Below are 17,917 nucleotides of genomic sequence, written 5' to 3' on the forward strand. Positions count from 1 at the left end.
AGGCAGATGAAAATCCCTGACCCCGCCAGGAATCGAACCCGGGACCCCGTGCTCGGGAAGCGAGAACGCTACCGCGAGACCACGAGCGGCGGACACCCGAGTTTGTTTGAGCATGGAATGGTAGAATCAGATGTGTGGCAGAGTGTAGCAGCCTGCAGGTCTGGCAAAAATTCATAATGGTGTAGAAAGTCTAACATAAGCACAGGTTCTTCCACATCGGCGATGTGGAAGGTCCAAGGAAACATTGCACTCAGTGATAGATGAAGCGAGATCTAGATGGAGCCGAGGACCACAATAGGAGAGTGATTTGCAGCAATCAAATTGAGGTTAGCAGAAGAAAGCATGTTGCCTGCATGCTTGGCTGGGATGTTGGTGGCAGTGTCGACGAGAAAGCAAGTGCCCAATGACAAGTCAGTGACTTAGAGGCATTGCACTGCCAGAGCAAGTGACACAGCATCAGATGGTTTGTGTCTAGAAGAATCGTGGCAGGTCATGGTGCCTAAGTGTGCTCGCCAGCCATGGTTGGGAAAGGCGCACAACAGTTGTGGGTGGTGTCCCGGTAAGTAGCATGGAACCAGCACAGCACAGCTGACTGCGTCAGGGCAGGAAGCCAATCGGGTTGTTGCTTGGGTGAGATCGGTGGCTGTCGGGGGGACTGTAGGCAGTACCTCCTGTAGGCCGCTAGGTGGCAGATCCTGACAGGCAGCTAAGGTGCTGAGGCGAGCGTGCTGGTCTCTGTCAGCAGAGTGTGGAACCGAAGGCACAGGTATGCCAACTCTTGGCAATGGGGATGTCGTCTGTGGCAGTCTGTGTCAGTGAGGAATGATTGCACATGCTCAATCAGCCATGTGTAGGGGAACCTCGAGATGAACGGTTACATGAGTTAACAGGTGAAGTTGCAGGTCCGACGGCAGTCTGACCAACCACAAAGACCAAAGTGCCATGTCTGGTAGTGTTTGATCATCAATTAATGCATGAATGTGCCACCAAAGCTGCAAAGGTATGCGCTTGTCAGAGTGCTTGTCATGGATGATGTGGTGGTTAGCCTCTGCTGGAGAGCAGGAAAGGCGTTCAAAAACTAATGTTTTTGCCATTAAATACTTGGGCGAGGCAGGCAGCGAGAGTAGCAGATGACTGATGGTGTGGAGGTGGCTCACCAGGCAGACAAAACGTGCATCATTGTCAGAAATTACGTGGATATCCAGTAGATGGTCCACCAGTGTGAACCAAGTCCTAGGGTTGTCCTTTTGCAACACACGCAGCTTAGGAAATCTGCTGGGTAACACATGTTGACGTAGCACTGGTAGGCAAAGTTCTGCATCGGTGGTGGAGGGCGCTCCCGACACCAGGGGTGCAGTAGCAGTGAATGGTGCTTACCCGAGGTCTGTGTGTGGGGGGCAGCTGCAAGCAGCACACAATGTGGGGTGAGCCGTAACCGACGGCACAATGTGTTCCAACTGGAGGCCCGGAGGAGGGCACGGCGTGGGTGTAACGGCCGATGCCGTTGCAACAGCAGGTGGAAGACGATCGTGAAGAGGGCCAGGGGGAGGGGGGGGGCTGATACAGAAGAAATGGCCAGTGCCATTACTGGGGTGGGTGGATGGCGATCGTGGTGTGACCATGGAGCGGTGGTCATGGAGAGCGGCGCGGCTGAGGTGATCGGTGTCGTCGAGACAGCGTGCAGATCGTTTGAAGTATAGTTCTTGCACTGCATCTGCACATCAAACCAACCAAAAGGCGACTGCTTAACTGGAGGGTGAAACACAACGCCCTTCACATGATTATTGTTCACAATGTCGGTGAGCGATGTGCACTATCCTGGCGGCGGCACTTGCTGCGTAGTAGCATTTGACGGTGGCCATGTTGGGCCGGCAACGGTTAAGTGGCTGCTGGCATGGCAGGGGCCAGTAAATTGTTCACTTTTAACCAACTGTACATTAGGAAAACTTGTATATACACAAGCACAGTTAAAAGGGTGTGTGGCAATAGCACAAAACGACACTGGTTGGTCCATTGTTCTGAAGACGATGTGGACCAGCACACAAAGTTCGTTAACAATGAAAATAAGCACAATATAATCCCTGAACGCACAATGTTGAAATCGAGTTCACCACTGTGTGTTATATGTGGCGTACAACTGTAACAACACACTTTTACAGTAAGAATTAAAATTTTTCGGCACTGAACAGAACGAATACAGAAATGGCTATTGAACATAGCGCGAGCAAATAAGGACAGTAGAGATGGCAAAAAAATAACGTAACTGATAGAAATAACAAGTTTCTGAAAAGTAATGGTTACTGTGGTAACCGCTCATCTGATACTGGCAACAGTGCCTCGTGCCATCTGTAGAATGAAGATCATACTATGCTTTAATGTCAACTCATCGGAGATCGGGCTACGAAGGATAGACCGTTTGGAAGGCGTTTTATAGGGCATGGGAATAACCGTGAGACTCCGCGCCATCTGTTGATAAGAACTGTGTACTATTTCATGCGCCTTAGTTACTTTTAGCACAAACAATCAAATAAAGTTAATGTCAGAGCGGTGGCTGATAGGAGCTGCAGAACAAGCATTAACAAGTACAGTAGTTCCCTTGAGCCACTGCCTTATATGTCAGTTTCTCTGGCAGTACTCATTATTGGCTCACAGTTCTATCTCTCTGGCAGTTAATGGGCTACCACTACAGGTAACCTGGAAATTGGTAACAAAATAACTGTGTGTCTAGACGTTCCTGACTCGGTGACTCTAGTTAAAGGTCGTAGACACCGGTGATATTTCCACAGAGGATAGTTACTGGAGCAAACAAATATTTTCGTACTGCTACGGAAATAGCTGCTGGGCCATCAGGGAGAGGGGATGACAAATAACGGCATTCTATTCTCTCAGTTCTCTGCAATTCTTGTAGTTCCAGAACAGGTGTTACTCTCTGGCCTTTGGGTGTGTTAGAGGATATTGACTTAAGATAAGATAAGATACTTTATTCTCACATAACATGTTTTTATACAATCATTCGATTGAGAACATTGGTGACTCATCAGTCTTTAACCTAAGCTGTTACAGTATTTTATATACTACAGGAAATACGTAATACATACATTGCTTATTATAATAAAAATATAACATTATATTTTAAATCTTTTCGTAACTCATCGAATCATTACCATAGACTTGACACACCTATATGAAGTATGGATGTACTGAATGGAATACAAACAGCCATACAAACTATTATTCTATATATATATACATGAATATACAGTGAATGTGTGTACTTTGTATCTAAATGGCTTCGAAAGTATACCATTTGTACTTGTATCCTTACTCCCTATGCCTATTTATAAACTCTTCTAAACTATAACATTTCCTTTTTATTCATTTAGAAAATCTTCTAGACTATAACAACATTTGCTTTTAGGTATGTGCCAATAGTCTCCAATGTGGATTCCCCAAATATTGACCTTATCTTATTCCTGCTCTTCAGAGCCACGTAATATGGAGTATTTTCATATAATGTGAATCTGTGACAAGGTAGCATGAATTTCAATTTATGACTAGTTTCATAGGCATGTGTGAATGTTGCTGCTGCTGTTGTGGTCTTCAGTCCTGAGACTGGTTTGATGCAGCTCTCTATGCTACTCTATCCTGTGCAAGCTTCTTCATCTCCCAGTACCTACTGCAGCCTACATCCTTCTGAATCTGCTTAGTGTGTTCATCTCTTGGTCTCCCTCTACGATTCTTTTTCCCTCCACGATGCCCTCCAGTACTAAATTAGTGATCCCTTGATGCCTCAGAACATGTCCTACCAACCAATCCCTTCCTCTTGTCAAGTTGTGCCACAAACTCCTCTTCTCCCCAATTCTATTCAATACCTCATCATTAGTTGTGTGTTCTACCCATCTAATCTTCAGCATTCTTCTGTAGCACCACATTTCGAAAGCTTCTATTCTCTTCTTGTCTAAACTATTTATTGTCCGTGTTTCAATTCCATACGTGGCTACACTCCATACAAATACTTTCAGAAACGACTTCCTGACACTTAAATCAATACTCAATGTTAACAAATTTCTCTTCTTCAGAAACGCTTTCCCTGCCATTGCTAGTCTACATTTTATATCCTCTCTACTTCGACCATCATCAGTTATTTTGCTCCAAATAGCAAAACTCCTTTACTACTTTAAGTGTCTCATTTCATAATCTAATTCCCTCAGCATCACCTGACTTAATTCGACTCCATTCCATTATCCTCGTTTTGTTTTTGTTGATGTTCATCTTATACCCTCCTTTCAAGACACTGTCCATTCTGTTCAACAGCTCTTCCAAGTCCTTTGCTGTCTCCGACAGAATTGCAATGTCATCAGCGAACCTCAAAGTTTTTATTTCTTCTCCATGGATTTTAACACCTGCTCCAAACTTTTCTTTGTTCCCTTTATTGCTTGCTCAATATAAAGATTGAATAGCACCGGAGAGAGGCTACAACCCTGTCTCACTCCCTTCCCAACCACTGCTTCCCTTTCACGTGCCTCGACTCTTATAACTGCCATCTGATCTCTGTACAAATTGTAAATAGCCTTTCGCTCTCTGTATTTTACCCCTGCCACCTTCGGAATTTGAAAGAGAGTATTCCAGTCAACATTGTCAAAAGTTTTCTCTAAGTCTACAAATGCTAGAAACGTAGATTTGCCTTTTCTTAATCTTTCTTCTAAGATAAGCCATAGGGTCAGTATTGCCTCACGTGTTCCAACATTTCTATGGAATCCAAACTGATCTTCCCCTAGGTCGGCTTCTACCGGTTTTTCCATTCGTCTGTAAAGAATTCGCGTTATTATGTTGCAGCTGTGACTTATTAAACTGATAGTTCGGTAATTTTCACATCTGTCAACACCTGCTTTCTTTGGGATTGGGATTATTATATTCTTCTTGAAGTCTGAGGGTATTTCGCCTGTTTCATACATCTTGCTCACCAGATGGTAGAGTTTTCTCAGGACTGGCTCTCCCAAGGCTGTCAGTAGTTCTAATGGAATGTTGTCTACTCCCGGGGCCTTGTTTTGACTTAGGTCTTTCAGTGCTATGTCAAACTCTTTACACAGTATCATATCTCCCATTTCATCTTCATCTACCTCCTCTTCCATTTCCATAATATTGTCCTCAAGAGCATCGCCCCTGTATAGACCCTCCATATACTCCTTCCACCTTTCTGCTTTCCCTTGTTTGCTTAGAACTGGGTTTCCATCTGAACTCTTGATATTCATTCATGTGGTTCTCTAGTGTGTGAATGTATTTCCTTCAAATAGATGCGAGTTTTTCTGTTCAAAGAGAATTATCTCATATATGAAGATGGAACGGATTTTCATGAAGTCCAGGCTTTCGAATAGTGGTTTGCATGAATGGCTGCTGTCATTGAAAATTATTCTATATCTTATAACTTATGAAATATGCATGGTATATAATTTTCTTCACCATTAAATCCGTTACGTTGTGTAGTACGCTCACTGCATAAAGTAAACTATTTAATCTCTTTAGTAAACTGTCCACATGGTCAGTCCATTGCAAGTTCTTATTTGAAGTTATCCCAAGAAATTTTACAGAATCAACTGTGGTCAGTTCATTACCTGAATATTCTATCTCGGATATACATTCAGTAGTTTGTTTGATCCTGAAGTGTAAAATTGTTTTTTTCAAGATTTAATTTCATAGCATTACTTTTTTTCCATTGTTCAAGTTCTTATAGAGTTTGTTTCATGGTCCATACTAATTCTTCAGTGTTTTTGCAGCAAACCACAGCAGTTGAGTCATCTGCGTAAAGTATTGTATCTGTATTTACTTTGCTAGGCATGTCATTTATGTAATATAAGAACAGAAGTGGTCCTAATATCGAGCCCTGGGACACTCCTGCTTGTGTTTCTTTCCAGCTAGAGCAAGTTTGCTCTCCCTTTTGATGCATCACCACCCTTTGATGTCCTTAAGATAAGATGAAAACCATCTTATAGATTTTCCATGGAAGCCATAGGTACCCAATTTTTGGAGCAGTAGCTTATGGTTTACTGTGTCAAGGTCACAAAAAATACCAGATACACTTTGTTTGTTGTCAAGGCATTTACATATTTTGGAGATTAGTTCATTTACAGCTTGTAAAGTGTTTCGTCCCTTCCTAAACCCATATTGGTTATTGAGAATAATATTACGTTCTTTATTGTACTTTTTTAATTGATTACAAACTATTCGTTCCACTATTTTAGAGTAAACTGGGAGTATAGACACTGAGCGGAAATTTACTAAATCTGGTTTTCCCTTTTTGTAGATTGGACACACTTCTGCATATTTCAGTCTGTCTGGAAAGCAGCCCTCATCAAATGATTGGTTCATTATTTTACAGAGTTGAGGTGCAATGCTGTCACTTCCTGCCTTTATGATATTTGTTGGAATTTCATCCCAGCCCACAGATTTAAGATTTTTTTTAGGGACTGTATGATGTTAGCTACTTCCTGACACAATACTGCAGTAAATTGAAACTCTCTTGATTCCTGCAGTACTGCATCAGGTATTATTTGTGGAAGCAAGAAGTTATGAATTTTGTTTGTGGTTATGAACTACTTATTAAATTCTTCAAAGATGTGCCAAGTGTTAGTTACAGTATTCCCACCAATTTCTAGTTTGTAATTAAAATATTTTGTTTCTTCAGTACCTGTTTCTTTCTTGACAACCTGCCATACTGCTTTTGATATATTTGAGGCATTAGCTATATACACTCCTGGAAATTGAAATAAGAACACCGTGAATTCATTGTCCCAGGAAGGGGAAACTTTATTGACACATTCCTGGGGTCAGATACATCACATGATCACACTGACAGAACCACAGGCACATAGACACAGGCAACAGAGCATGCACAATGTCGGAACTAGTACAGTGTATATCCACCTTTCGCAGCAATGCAGGCTGCTATTCTCCCATGGAGACGATCGTAGAGATGCTGGATGTAGTCCTGTGGAACGGCTTGCCATGCCATTTCCACCTGGCGCCTCAGTTGGACCAGTGTTCGTGCTGGACGTGCAGACCGCGTGAGACGACGCTTCATCCAGTCCCAAACATGCTCAATGGGGGACAGATCCGGAGATCTTGCTGGCCAGGGTAGCTGACTTACACCTTCTAGAGCACGTTGGGTGGCACGGGATACATGCGGACGTGCATTGTCCTGTTGGAACAGCAAGTTCCCTTGCCGGTCTAGGAATGGTAGAACGATGGGTTCGATGACGGTTTGGATGTACCGTGCACTATTCAGTGTCCCCTCGACAATCACCAGTGGTGTACGGCCAGTGTATGAGATCGCTCCCCACACCATGATGCCGGGTGTTGGCCCTGTGTGCCTCGGTCATATGCAGTCCTGATTGTGGCACTCACCTGCACGGCGCCAAACATGCATACGACCATCATTGGCACCAAGGCAGAAGCGACTCTCATCGCTGAAGACGACACGTCTCCATTTGTCCCTCCATTCACGCCTGTCGCGACACCACTGGAGGCGGGCTGCACGATGTTGGGGCGTGAGCGGAAGACGGCCTAACGGTGTGCGGGACCGTAGCCCAGCTGCATGGAGACGGTTGCGAATGGTCCTCGCCGATACCCCAGGAGCAACAGTGTCCCTAATTTGCTGGGAAGTGGCGGTGCGGTCCCCTACGGCACTGCGTAGGATCCAACGGTCTTGGCGTGCATCGGTGCGTCGCTGCGGTCCAGTCCCAGGTCAATGGGCACCTTCTGCCGACCACTGGCGACAACATCGATGTACTGTGGAGACCTCACGCCCCACGTGTTGAGCAATTCGGCGGTACGTCCACCCGGCCTCCCTCATGCCCACTATACGCCCTCGCTCAAAGTCCGTCAACTGCACATACGGTTCACGTCCACACTGTCGCGGCATGCTACCAGTGTTAAAGACTGCGATGGAGCTCCGTATGCCACGGCAAACTGGCTGACACTGACGGCGGCGGTGCACAAATGCTGCTCAGCTAGCGCCATTCGACGGCCAACACCGCGGTTCCTGGTGTGTCCGCTGTGCCGTGCGTGTGATCATTGCTTGTACAGCCCTCTCGCAGTGTCCGGAGCAAGTATGGTGGGTCTGACACACCGGTGTCAATGTGTTCTTTTTTCCATTTCCAGGAGTGTATTTACTGTTTGCCATTTGTTTTGCTTGTTTAACTATCCGACCAAATATTTTTTTTGTATTTGATTTTGTACCTAATAAATTCAGCATCATGATTGGTTTTCGCTTCCTTATGCATTTCCCTCTTTCTAATATCTAGAGATCCTGATATCTTCCGTATTCCATGTCTTACTTTTATTGTATTTATCGCATGTTGATACGAGGGGAAAGCATTCGTTGAAAATGCTCTTGAATTCTAATATGAAAGTGTTCTAATTATTGTTTACTGGGCACTGGTTGCTGAAGGTCCAGTGGGTTTCCTTTAATTTCAAGATAAATGTGTTTATATTTGACCACTCACTATATTAACAGTGCTTGTGGCAGAAGTGGCTTTTACCGTGGTGTACTCAGTATAATTTAGTTTTAAGCCGTTTGTAGCCAACAATTTTTTCAGGGTCGTAACGAATCTGTTTTCGTCTCTTATATCTATATTAAAATCAGAACAAAGTACAATCTTGTTATATGGTTTCCCTCTCTGCAACCTACTTAGCAGAGTTTCAAATTTCTCTAGAAATGCCCTAGTAGCCCAATAATCCGGGACATGATGTATGCTTATGATTAGTAAATCCTATTCAGACAGCTCAATGCAACAGCTTTTGAATACCTCTTCCTCATTTAAACAATCGAAAGTCGTATTGGCTTCGAAGTTTTGTGTCTGTTCAACTAATATACATGATCCCCCTTACCCCTTTTTTCTGCAAAAACTCGATGCTAACTTGTATCCTGAAAGTGAATTTAGTAGCTTGACATTGTCCCATTTAAGTCAATATTCATTCAAACATATGACTTTTACAGAGTTTATTTGCCGTAAGAGTATTTCTAAGTCCTACAGTTTGTTCATCATTTCTCCCGATACACCACCTATATTTAAGTGCAGTATGAAGCTATTTTTACTGATTAAAGAACTTACAGTAGCTGTTAAACTGTCAGCAAAGTTTACAGCTATGCGAGTCTTTACTGCTAATTTACGGTCCCTCGCTTTGTTAGTTCTTTCGGACCTAATTCCATAGGAATTGGTCCGCTGTATTAGTTTCCCTGTGAAGGAGCTTTGATTGCAATAAGAGGTCTGTTTTCGTTATCATGAGATATATGTTCAAGTACATCGTTAATGCTCGCAGCTAATCTTTTCCTACCATATGTGACTCTTCATGCTTTTCCTATCATGTTTGTTGTGATGCATTCCATGGTGTGTAAAAGTTTTTTTTTCGTAAGTATCAATATCTATGAGCTTTACATTTACAAATTTGGCACAAAAACTTTTTAACTTATAATTCGTTCGTCGAATTTCTTTGTTAACACACGACCAGTCCGCAAGATCGTACCTTTGTGGGAGTGTTGTTACATTTGTGAAATGCAAGAACCACAGCACTGTGATCTGCTTCTAAACAACGTCCGTGGCTTCATCATCACGCTGTCGTTTTCTGTGAGTTCTGAGCAATCTCCGTTAACACTTTTAACCGCATTGTCAATACTGGCACCAGGCTTCACAATGCCTGAGATTTAAACATCGGTGTTTACACTCAGTTTAATACACTGTTTGTCAAGAGTTCCTGTATGTTGCGGCCGTGATTGTTGCTGAATATTTTCACCGTCTTCTTCTATTGTATCTTCCTTGTAGAATCGTTTTTACACGACACTGAGAAGACTTCTTTCGACGTTTCTTTATGTCCATAATCTTCCTTAATCGAAAAATCGTCTTCTGTTACCGACGAGTCTGGTTTGTTTACACCTTGTTCCTTGTATTGGAGATGTACCTCTGCACCACATACACACTTCTTCTTCAGAGTAGCGTATTTGTTGTTTAAGTAAATCACTTTGAAGTACTCTGATTTTTTCGTCTTTTTTCTAAATTTGTTTTCCACGAGCATCACTAACACACGTGAAACAAGTCCATATGTAATCCTCGTTTACAAATTTTATGCTTAATTTTGCGCACTTCTCGTGGAACCAGCGGTGACAGCCTTGACACTGAATACCTTTAATCACTTTTTTGTCGCCCATGTTACACTTGTTAACACTTTTAAGCTCACATTTATCGTTTTCTTGTATTTCTTTGTGTTGTTGCTACTATCAATAGTTGCCAACATGAACAGGTTTGAGGACAAGCGAAATGTGGTCTTACTTCTCAACTCTTGATAAACAGTTTGGGAAATGTCATTTGTGCGGTAAGAAATTATCGTACAAATCGACGATGTTGAATTTTAAAAAAACATCTTCAGAAATCCCATGTACATGTGAATTTATCTTCACAAAGACCTTCGGAGCTAGATTTGGGTAAGTAATGAAAAATATATATTTATTGCAATTACGGTTATTTCAGTGCATGTTAAATCATTTATTTATTTATTTAAATAAGAGCATGGTATACAGTGTGGTGCTTTGTGCATTGTTACACGCATTTTCATTACTCTTCTCAGTTCTTTCTTTTTACATTTTAGATTAAACATTAAATTATGTTTTATTATCCACTGCATTGCGTATGCTGCCAGAATACATAATTATTTAATTCGCAGTTATTGTTACAGTTGTAATAACGATAAAGCTAATAAAATGTCACTGTGTGATATATGTCATCTGTGAGGGAATTTAATATTTGGGCGCACTAACTACAAAAAGTCTGTATAATGTGTGTATTTGGAAGCTTTTTTAACTGTCGTCTCGCAATTATTAGTAACTAATCGGATAGCAAATTGTATCAGTGCTCATTCCTGCGTATCATTTGTTTTTAACACTTGCCATACCTTATGGTTTGGTGGTGGCAGCAGAGGTTGGGGGGGGGGGGGTGTTAGATACTACTTTATATTTTAAAATTTTGAAAAGGATAGTTGTTTTTAATGAAATCTTCAACTGAATTCCATAAATGTTGTAAATTTTGTGGTTAAACTTAACCCGAAAATTTGACACTATATTAGTACATGTGACTTCCCACAATGATAGTCATACTGAATATTTTAAAGTTCAGAGCCCTACTTATACATCAGTATTTGTGTAAAACTTGTTAATATGTCAACAACAATTAACTGCCACCTGCAGTACACATTATTGAAAATGTGTTGGTATTGCCAGGGTTAACGAAGAATCTTGGAGCTATAGTCATTACTAAAACTGAGTCAATTGTCAACTAGTACGAAGTAAGTATCAAAGCTGTAAGTACCATGTAGAATACTGTACACAATCATTGTAATATATACCACCAAAAGTTATATGGCATCATTTCTATTGTGCTTATGCTGATATGAAACCTATTTTTCTGTAGGTCAAACCCCTCCTGTAGAGGTGGAGGTGATCCATGGCACCTGTAGTGTGGAAAAGAGGAGAGAGATGCTCCAGCCACCTCGATGCAGCAAGGTGTTCGAAGTACAAAAACATCATACATCCCCAAAGGATCAGAGTGAATCAGAAAAAGAAAATAGAGAGGCAACTTCTTCAACTGTTCACTAAATACTTCCAACCATTTTCAGTTGTTGAAGATTCGGGGTTTTGTGGTGGCACTTAATCCTGGTTATGAAACACCAAGCAGGAAGCATGTTTCAGATGTAATGCTGCCAGCAGCATGCACAGCAGCAAAGGAGAATGTGGAAGACAAACTGTTAGCTGCGAAGACAGTTTGTTTGACCACAGATTGCTGGACATCAGCAGCAAATGAAGGTTACATTGTGGTGCCAGGGCATTTTGTATCTGAAGATTTCACTTTGCAGTCTGTGATGTTAGGATGTTCTCAATTCTCCAGTCCACATACTGCTTCAAATTTGTCGGCATCTCTAATAAGCACAGCAGATAAGCTCAGTGTGTCAGACAAATTTTTGATTGTTGTGACAGATAATGCAGCAAATATTAAAAGTACAATATCCATTTTACAGTGGAAACACTTTGGGTGCTATGCACATACATTGAATCTTATTGTACAGAATGCACTAGACCTAAAACATTTTGTCAGTTCAGCAGGAAGTCAAAACTATTGTAGCATTCTTCAAGAGAAGCTGCCAGGCAACTGAAAGACTGCTGACATACCAACAAAATAAGGGTGTAAGTAATGTTAAAAAACTGGTTTAGGAGGTGCCAACAAGGTGCAACTCTACTCTGTGTATGTTAGAGTGAATAGTTGAAGTTAAAGATGCAGTGAAGATTTCACTTGCACTAAGCACTGTTTATTTTGAGCAACTGACAGACGAGGAATGGAACATCTGCCCAGAACTCTGCTGTGTTGAAGCTATTTGAGCAGGTTTCAACACAACTTAGTGCTGAGTCCTATCCCACTGGCAGCCAAGTAAGTTAAGCAGATTTTCTTCTTGCTAAAATGTTAGCTGTGGTTTATGGCATAATCATTTCTGAGATATTATACTGTTTGTGTTATATTGAATAACTTACTCCAATTTTCAGGTTATTGTTCTGTCAAGGGGATTATCGTCAGTGTGTGCAGAACTTTTGGAGAGGTCATTTAACAGTGTGACAAGGACTATCATTGAAGAATTAAAAAAAGGTGTGAAAGACTGTTTCCACAACGTAGAGATGAGCAAGTCTATAGGAGTAGATACTCTGCTTGATCTACGCTTTCAAACTCTTGTGTTTGCAAACAGAGAAGCAGCAGAAAATGCGAAGAAGCAGCTAGTTGAACTAAATATGAACAGTACTAACTCCTGAATTTTGTATTATATGGTACTTGTTATTTATTGTATTTATTGAGAGATTACTGGCGATTTATTCCCCAAAATATGCTTTTCTTATCTTAGATGTTTGTTTCAGTAGTGGATTTGGGAGGCACACCACCGGCAGGAGACAAGTCTCAGTTTAATACTTGGGATATTTTAACAATAAGGTAATTGTAGTTTGGGTACATTTTTAGCAAATTTGATCTCCCACTTTTGAAGTGTTTAATGCATATTGGCAGTCAGTAACTCACAGCACTTTGTTCCTGTTACAGCTCCAGAAGTCAGTCACTAAAAGCAGTTGTCACAAAATGGGAAACTTGAAGAGTAAGGTATGTGCTTTGGATACAGTTAGGCTAATTTCAGCTTTCATTTAAAATGTAGCTACACTTACAGTTTGTAGAGTATGCTGGCAAATGCTAATAAGAGTTCTTTGTTCCTGTTACAGCTCCACAAGTCAGTCACCAGCAGCAGACATCGCACAGTTAAAATGTGAGAAGCTTGAAGTATAAGGTGGTAGTGGTTTGGATACATATGACATATTTCACCTCCAATTTAAAATTGAAGTAGTGTTAATATTGACCTTTCACTTATAAATGGAGGTACATTTGCAGTGAGTATGTGTAAATACTGGAATTTGTAACTTAGAACTTAATTTCAGCATCAGCTCTGAAATTTGGTCATTGGATACAGCTATATTCTCAGATTGCAATCCATTTAGATACCTGTAAGGCACAAGATGCCAAAAACACTTGTGTGTTATTGATAGGCTGTGTCAAGGCATGTGGCACCTAGTGTGTGTAAGTACAGTAGCATTTTGTTTTCTGTTTACTTATAAATTGTTAGCTGTAGCACCCATTCTGACATTCAATTATTTTGAATTTCAAGTTTCATCAGTTTCATGTGTATTAACACCAATCGTTATAATATTCTTAATATATGCAGCTATTTTCCTCAGGTGTCAAATTATGTTTTATTGTAACTATAAGAAAACTTCAGCCTTTGCAAACTTGCAGTATAGGTTACCTGCTGAGAAATATTTATGGGAAGAAATGAGAAGAAATGGTTGCTTGAATGGGACAAAAAGGAACACCACTTAAAATGCCAAACATGAATTGGTGAAACATCGTGCTCAATAATAAAGTTCATTTGCAAAAGACATAAGTTTTCCTATATTTGCTGTAGAACACAAGAAATTCTTTTAATTTTGCTAGTTTGTATTCTAGAAAGAGTGCAAGAAATGGAAGGGGTTTTTTTTTGGGCGCAAAACTGCTATGGTCATTAGTGCCCGGTCTGTGACTTATGAAAAGGTAAAAAATACAAATGGAAACCAGCAGCAGTGGGAACTGTTGGAATTATGTAATACATTTATATCGGATATGAGAAAGTTCCAGAACATCGTTCTAGAATAAGTTATATCGAGTATGTTCGAGAAGTATCGATTGTGGTGACAGCTATGTTTGTGTATATATGTGTGAGTGATGAGGCGCAATAGTCAGTCTTCGTGCGTCTATTGTAAAGTTAACATGTGTATATTTTAATAAAGTATTTTATAAGTAGAAGTGTGAACATGATTCAAAACATGGTAGCAGAGCGTGGTTGTTGAAAAGAAAAGTAGAAGTTAAATATGGTATTGTGGCCGTCGCGTGTTATTCAGAAAGTTCGACATGGCTGATATAACTATTCCTGTATTTGATGGCGAGGACTATGGGAACTGGAAGCAGCGGATAATCATGTACCTAAAAATGAAGAAATGCCATACAGTGACTACGAGGGCAAAAGTGAGTTCAGACAATGAAACGTGGGATGAAGAGGACTTGAAGGCTATCAACTATATTTATGGTGCAATCACAAATAAGCAACTAGAATTCCTGAGTGACAGAGAAAGTGCTTTCGAGATCATGAAGAAATTTGATGAATTATGTTCGAAAGAGTCTACAGCCCTTCAAATATTATGCAGAAACAAGTTGGACAAATTGAGGTTAAGTGATTACAGTGATACGGGGACATTTTTCAGTGCATTTGAAAAAACTGTAAATGAGCTGAAATCTGCAGGCGCTAAAGTAACGGAAAAGGAGAAGTTAAATTATATGCTGCGAACGTTACCAGAGTCAATGAGCTATATTGGGGACTTAGTGGACGTCTTGAAGGAAGAGGACCAGACAGTTGAATACGTTAAAAGTAAGATTCAATTATTGAATGCAGAAACTGGAAATGAAGAGGTAAAATCAAATGCATTTCACACAGAAAGAAAATTGAATTCAAGAAATCAGGAGCAAGTATGTTATCGATGCGGCAAAGCAGGTCACTTCAAACGTGATTGTAACCAGGGAAGAACAAGTAACAGAGGCACATGGCATCGTGGAGTACATTTTCAAAGCAGCAACAGAGGTAATGGAAATATGCAGCGTGGAGGCTATAGCAATGTACAGCGTGAAAATTACGGCAACATGCAGCGTGGAGGTTATGGCAGCAGGCAACGTGGTCGAGGAGAGCAGCATGGTTTTAGCAGCGGTCGGTATCACAGCAAGCAAGGTTACCATCAGAGTGATCATGGTATGAGTAATTTTATAACAGAGGTTAATTCTATAATAGGTCAAAATAAAACAGTAGAGTCAAGTAACAACAATCAAATTCAAATTAATTGGTTATTAGACAGTGGCTGTACTGATCATGTTATTAATAATGAGGAATATTTTTCTAAGAGTATAACTTTAAAACAACCTATAAATGTAAAAATTGCTGATGGAAAAATTTTGCAAGCTACTAAAGTTGGTAATGTAATTAGTAATTTTCCTGTCTATGATCAAATGGTTCCAATTAATATGCTAAATGTTTTCTTTGTAAAAGACATAGACAAAAACTTGATCAGTTATGCTAAAATTACAGATAATCACAAAATTGTATCGGTAGGGAATAATGCTAAAATTTTTGATAAAGCTAATGGATTGATTGCGATTGCATGGAAAGAGGGTCGGTTGTATAAAATGAGTAGTACTATTAATAAAGGAGAAGTTAATGTTAATGTTGTGAGTAAAGACAATAATATGACAGCAAAGGAAAAATGGCACCGCATTTTGGGACATGTTAATTTTAATTATCTAAATACTTTATGTAAACATCAATTGTTAGATGGGGTTCTTTCAGAACTAGAATCGGAATTTATGAAATGTAAAATCTGTATCGAAAACAAAATGCATAATGTTCCTTTTAAAAATAATAGAACCAAAGCAAAAGAAATCTTAGAAATTGTTCACACAGATCTAAATGGGCCTCACTCAACTACTGGAATGCATGGGGAAAGATATTTTCTTTCTTTCATTGATGATTACAGTAAGGCAGCTCGTGTTTACACCATAAAATCTAAAGATCAAGTATACAAATGTTTTGTAGAGTATATTAATGAAGTTGAGAATCTCACTGGGAAAACTGTTAAAAAGATAAGATGTGACAATGGGAAGGAATATTTAAATGAAAATTTATATGAATTTGTGAGACAAATAGGAATTGTATTGAATGTTTGTCCACCTTATGTGCATGAGCTTAATGGTACTGCTAAAAGGTATAACAGATCCATCATGGACATGTCACGGTGTCTGCTAGCCGAAGCGCGAGTAGACACGAGATTTTGGCCTGAAGTGGTTTGTGCAGCAGCGTACCTCAAAAACAGAACTTTAGCTAATACCATTGAAAAGAAAACTCCTTATGAGATATTACTGGGGAAAAGACCTAATGTTAATCATTTGAAGTTGTATAGGAGTAGAGTTTTTGTAAGAGTACCTGAGCAACAGAGAAAGTCGAAATGGGATAGGAAAGCCGATTTGGGGGTTTTAATGGGTTATTGTGAAGTAGGCTACAGAGTGCTAATAAATAATAAGATAGTTGTTGCTCGACATGTGGACATTGTTGAAAGTGGTGTTAAATGTATTGGGTTTAAAGATTATGATTCAGTAAGTGAATATTCTAGTGATTCTGAACACGAAAGTAGAGAAAATGAAACTGAACTAATAGAAAAACAGAAGGAAATTGAGAAAAATGAAAAGCTTTCTGATAATCATGAATCAGAGAAAGTACTTGAGTTGAGGAGATCATCTAGAGAAAGAAAACCAAAAATATTAAATGATTATGTTTACAGCAATTTTATTTGTGTAAACTTTTGCAGTGCAAATAGTCCGGAAAGCTTTGAGGAGGCGATTAACAGCGCCGAATCAAATTATTGGGAAAAAGCGATGAATAAGGAAATTTATTGTTTGAACAAAAACAAAACATGGGAATTAGTAGATAAACCAGTTGATAAAGAAGCCATTGATGTAAAGTGGGTTTTCACAAAGAAATCAGAAAGTGTTTACAAAGCAAGATTAGTTGTCAGGGGGTTTCAACAAAAAGAAATCGTTGAGGATATTTATTCTCCAGTAACCAATATGCAAACATTAAAGATTTTGTTGTCATACTGTTGTCAAGAAGGTTTGGTTATAGAACAAATGGACGTAGAGACTGCGTTTCTAAATTGTAAAGTTTTATCTGAAGTATATGTAAAGCAGCCAAGAGGATATGATGATGGTACGGATAGAGTCTGTAAATTGTATAAAGCATTGTATGGTTTGCGAGAAAGCTCACGAGCTTGGTACAATTGTCTTGACGAGTTTTTAAGAAGTTTAGGTTTTAAAAGGAGTAAATATGATTATTGTCTTTATGTATTGCGAGATGGAGATGTCTTTATTTATTTGATTATTTTTGTCGACGATTTGCTCATTTGCTGTGTGAGAAAAGAAAAAATTGTTAAGATTAAGAACTTATTGTCAAAGCGATTTAATATGAAAGATTTAGGTGAGGTAAAAAGATACCTTGGCATCGATATTAATTATGATTATGAAACAAGAGTTATGAGTTTGAGTCAAGAAAAATACATTGATTCGTTAGCTGCGAAATTGCGAAATATAAAATTGAAGATTCGATCTTGTACAAAACTCCAATGGAAGTAAATTTAAAGTTAGAACCACCGTATGAAGATTGTAATGACGTTAGATATAGAAACTTGATAGGTGCACTCTTGTACATAAGTTCGGGTACT

General features: G+C 39.7%; 1 protein-coding gene across 1 annotated transcript; it reads left to right on the top strand.

Annotated features, from left to right (window-relative positions):
• Positions 1–11,739: 11,739 nt before the first annotated feature.
• Positions 11,740–13,358, top strand: LOC126188717 (uncharacterized). Its single transcript, XM_049930325.1, has 5 exons — positions 11,740–11,805; positions 12,369–12,467; positions 12,581–12,827; positions 12,944–13,016; positions 13,295–13,358. Exons 1-5 carry the CDS (start codon positions 11,740–11,742, stop codon positions 13,356–13,358), a joined length of 549 nt encoding a protein of 182 aa, XP_049786282.1.
• Positions 13,359–17,917: the final 4,559 nt, after the last annotated feature.

The sequence above is a fragment of the Schistocerca cancellata genome, chromosome 5, assembly GCF_023864275.1.
Source record: "Schistocerca cancellata isolate TAMUIC-IGC-003103 chromosome 5, iqSchCanc2.1, whole genome shotgun sequence".
Lineage (NCBI taxonomy): Eukaryota > Metazoa > Arthropoda > Insecta > Orthoptera > Acrididae > Schistocerca > Schistocerca cancellata.

Excerpts from the sequence above, each read along its gene's own strand:
- LOC126188717 (XM_049930325.1), top strand. The coding sequence starts at position 11,740 with ATGCTGCCAGCAGCATGCACAGCAGCAAAGGAGAATGTGGAAGACAAA. Across the intron at positions 11,806-12,368 it reads AACTGTTAGCTGCGAAGACA|ACGAGGAATGGAACATCTGC; the intron begins GTTTGTTTGACC and ends AGCAACTGACAG. Across the intron at positions 12,828-12,943 it reads AGTTGAACTAAATATGAACA|TAGTGGATTTGGGAGGCACA; the intron begins GTACTAACTCCT and ends TGTTTGTTTCAG.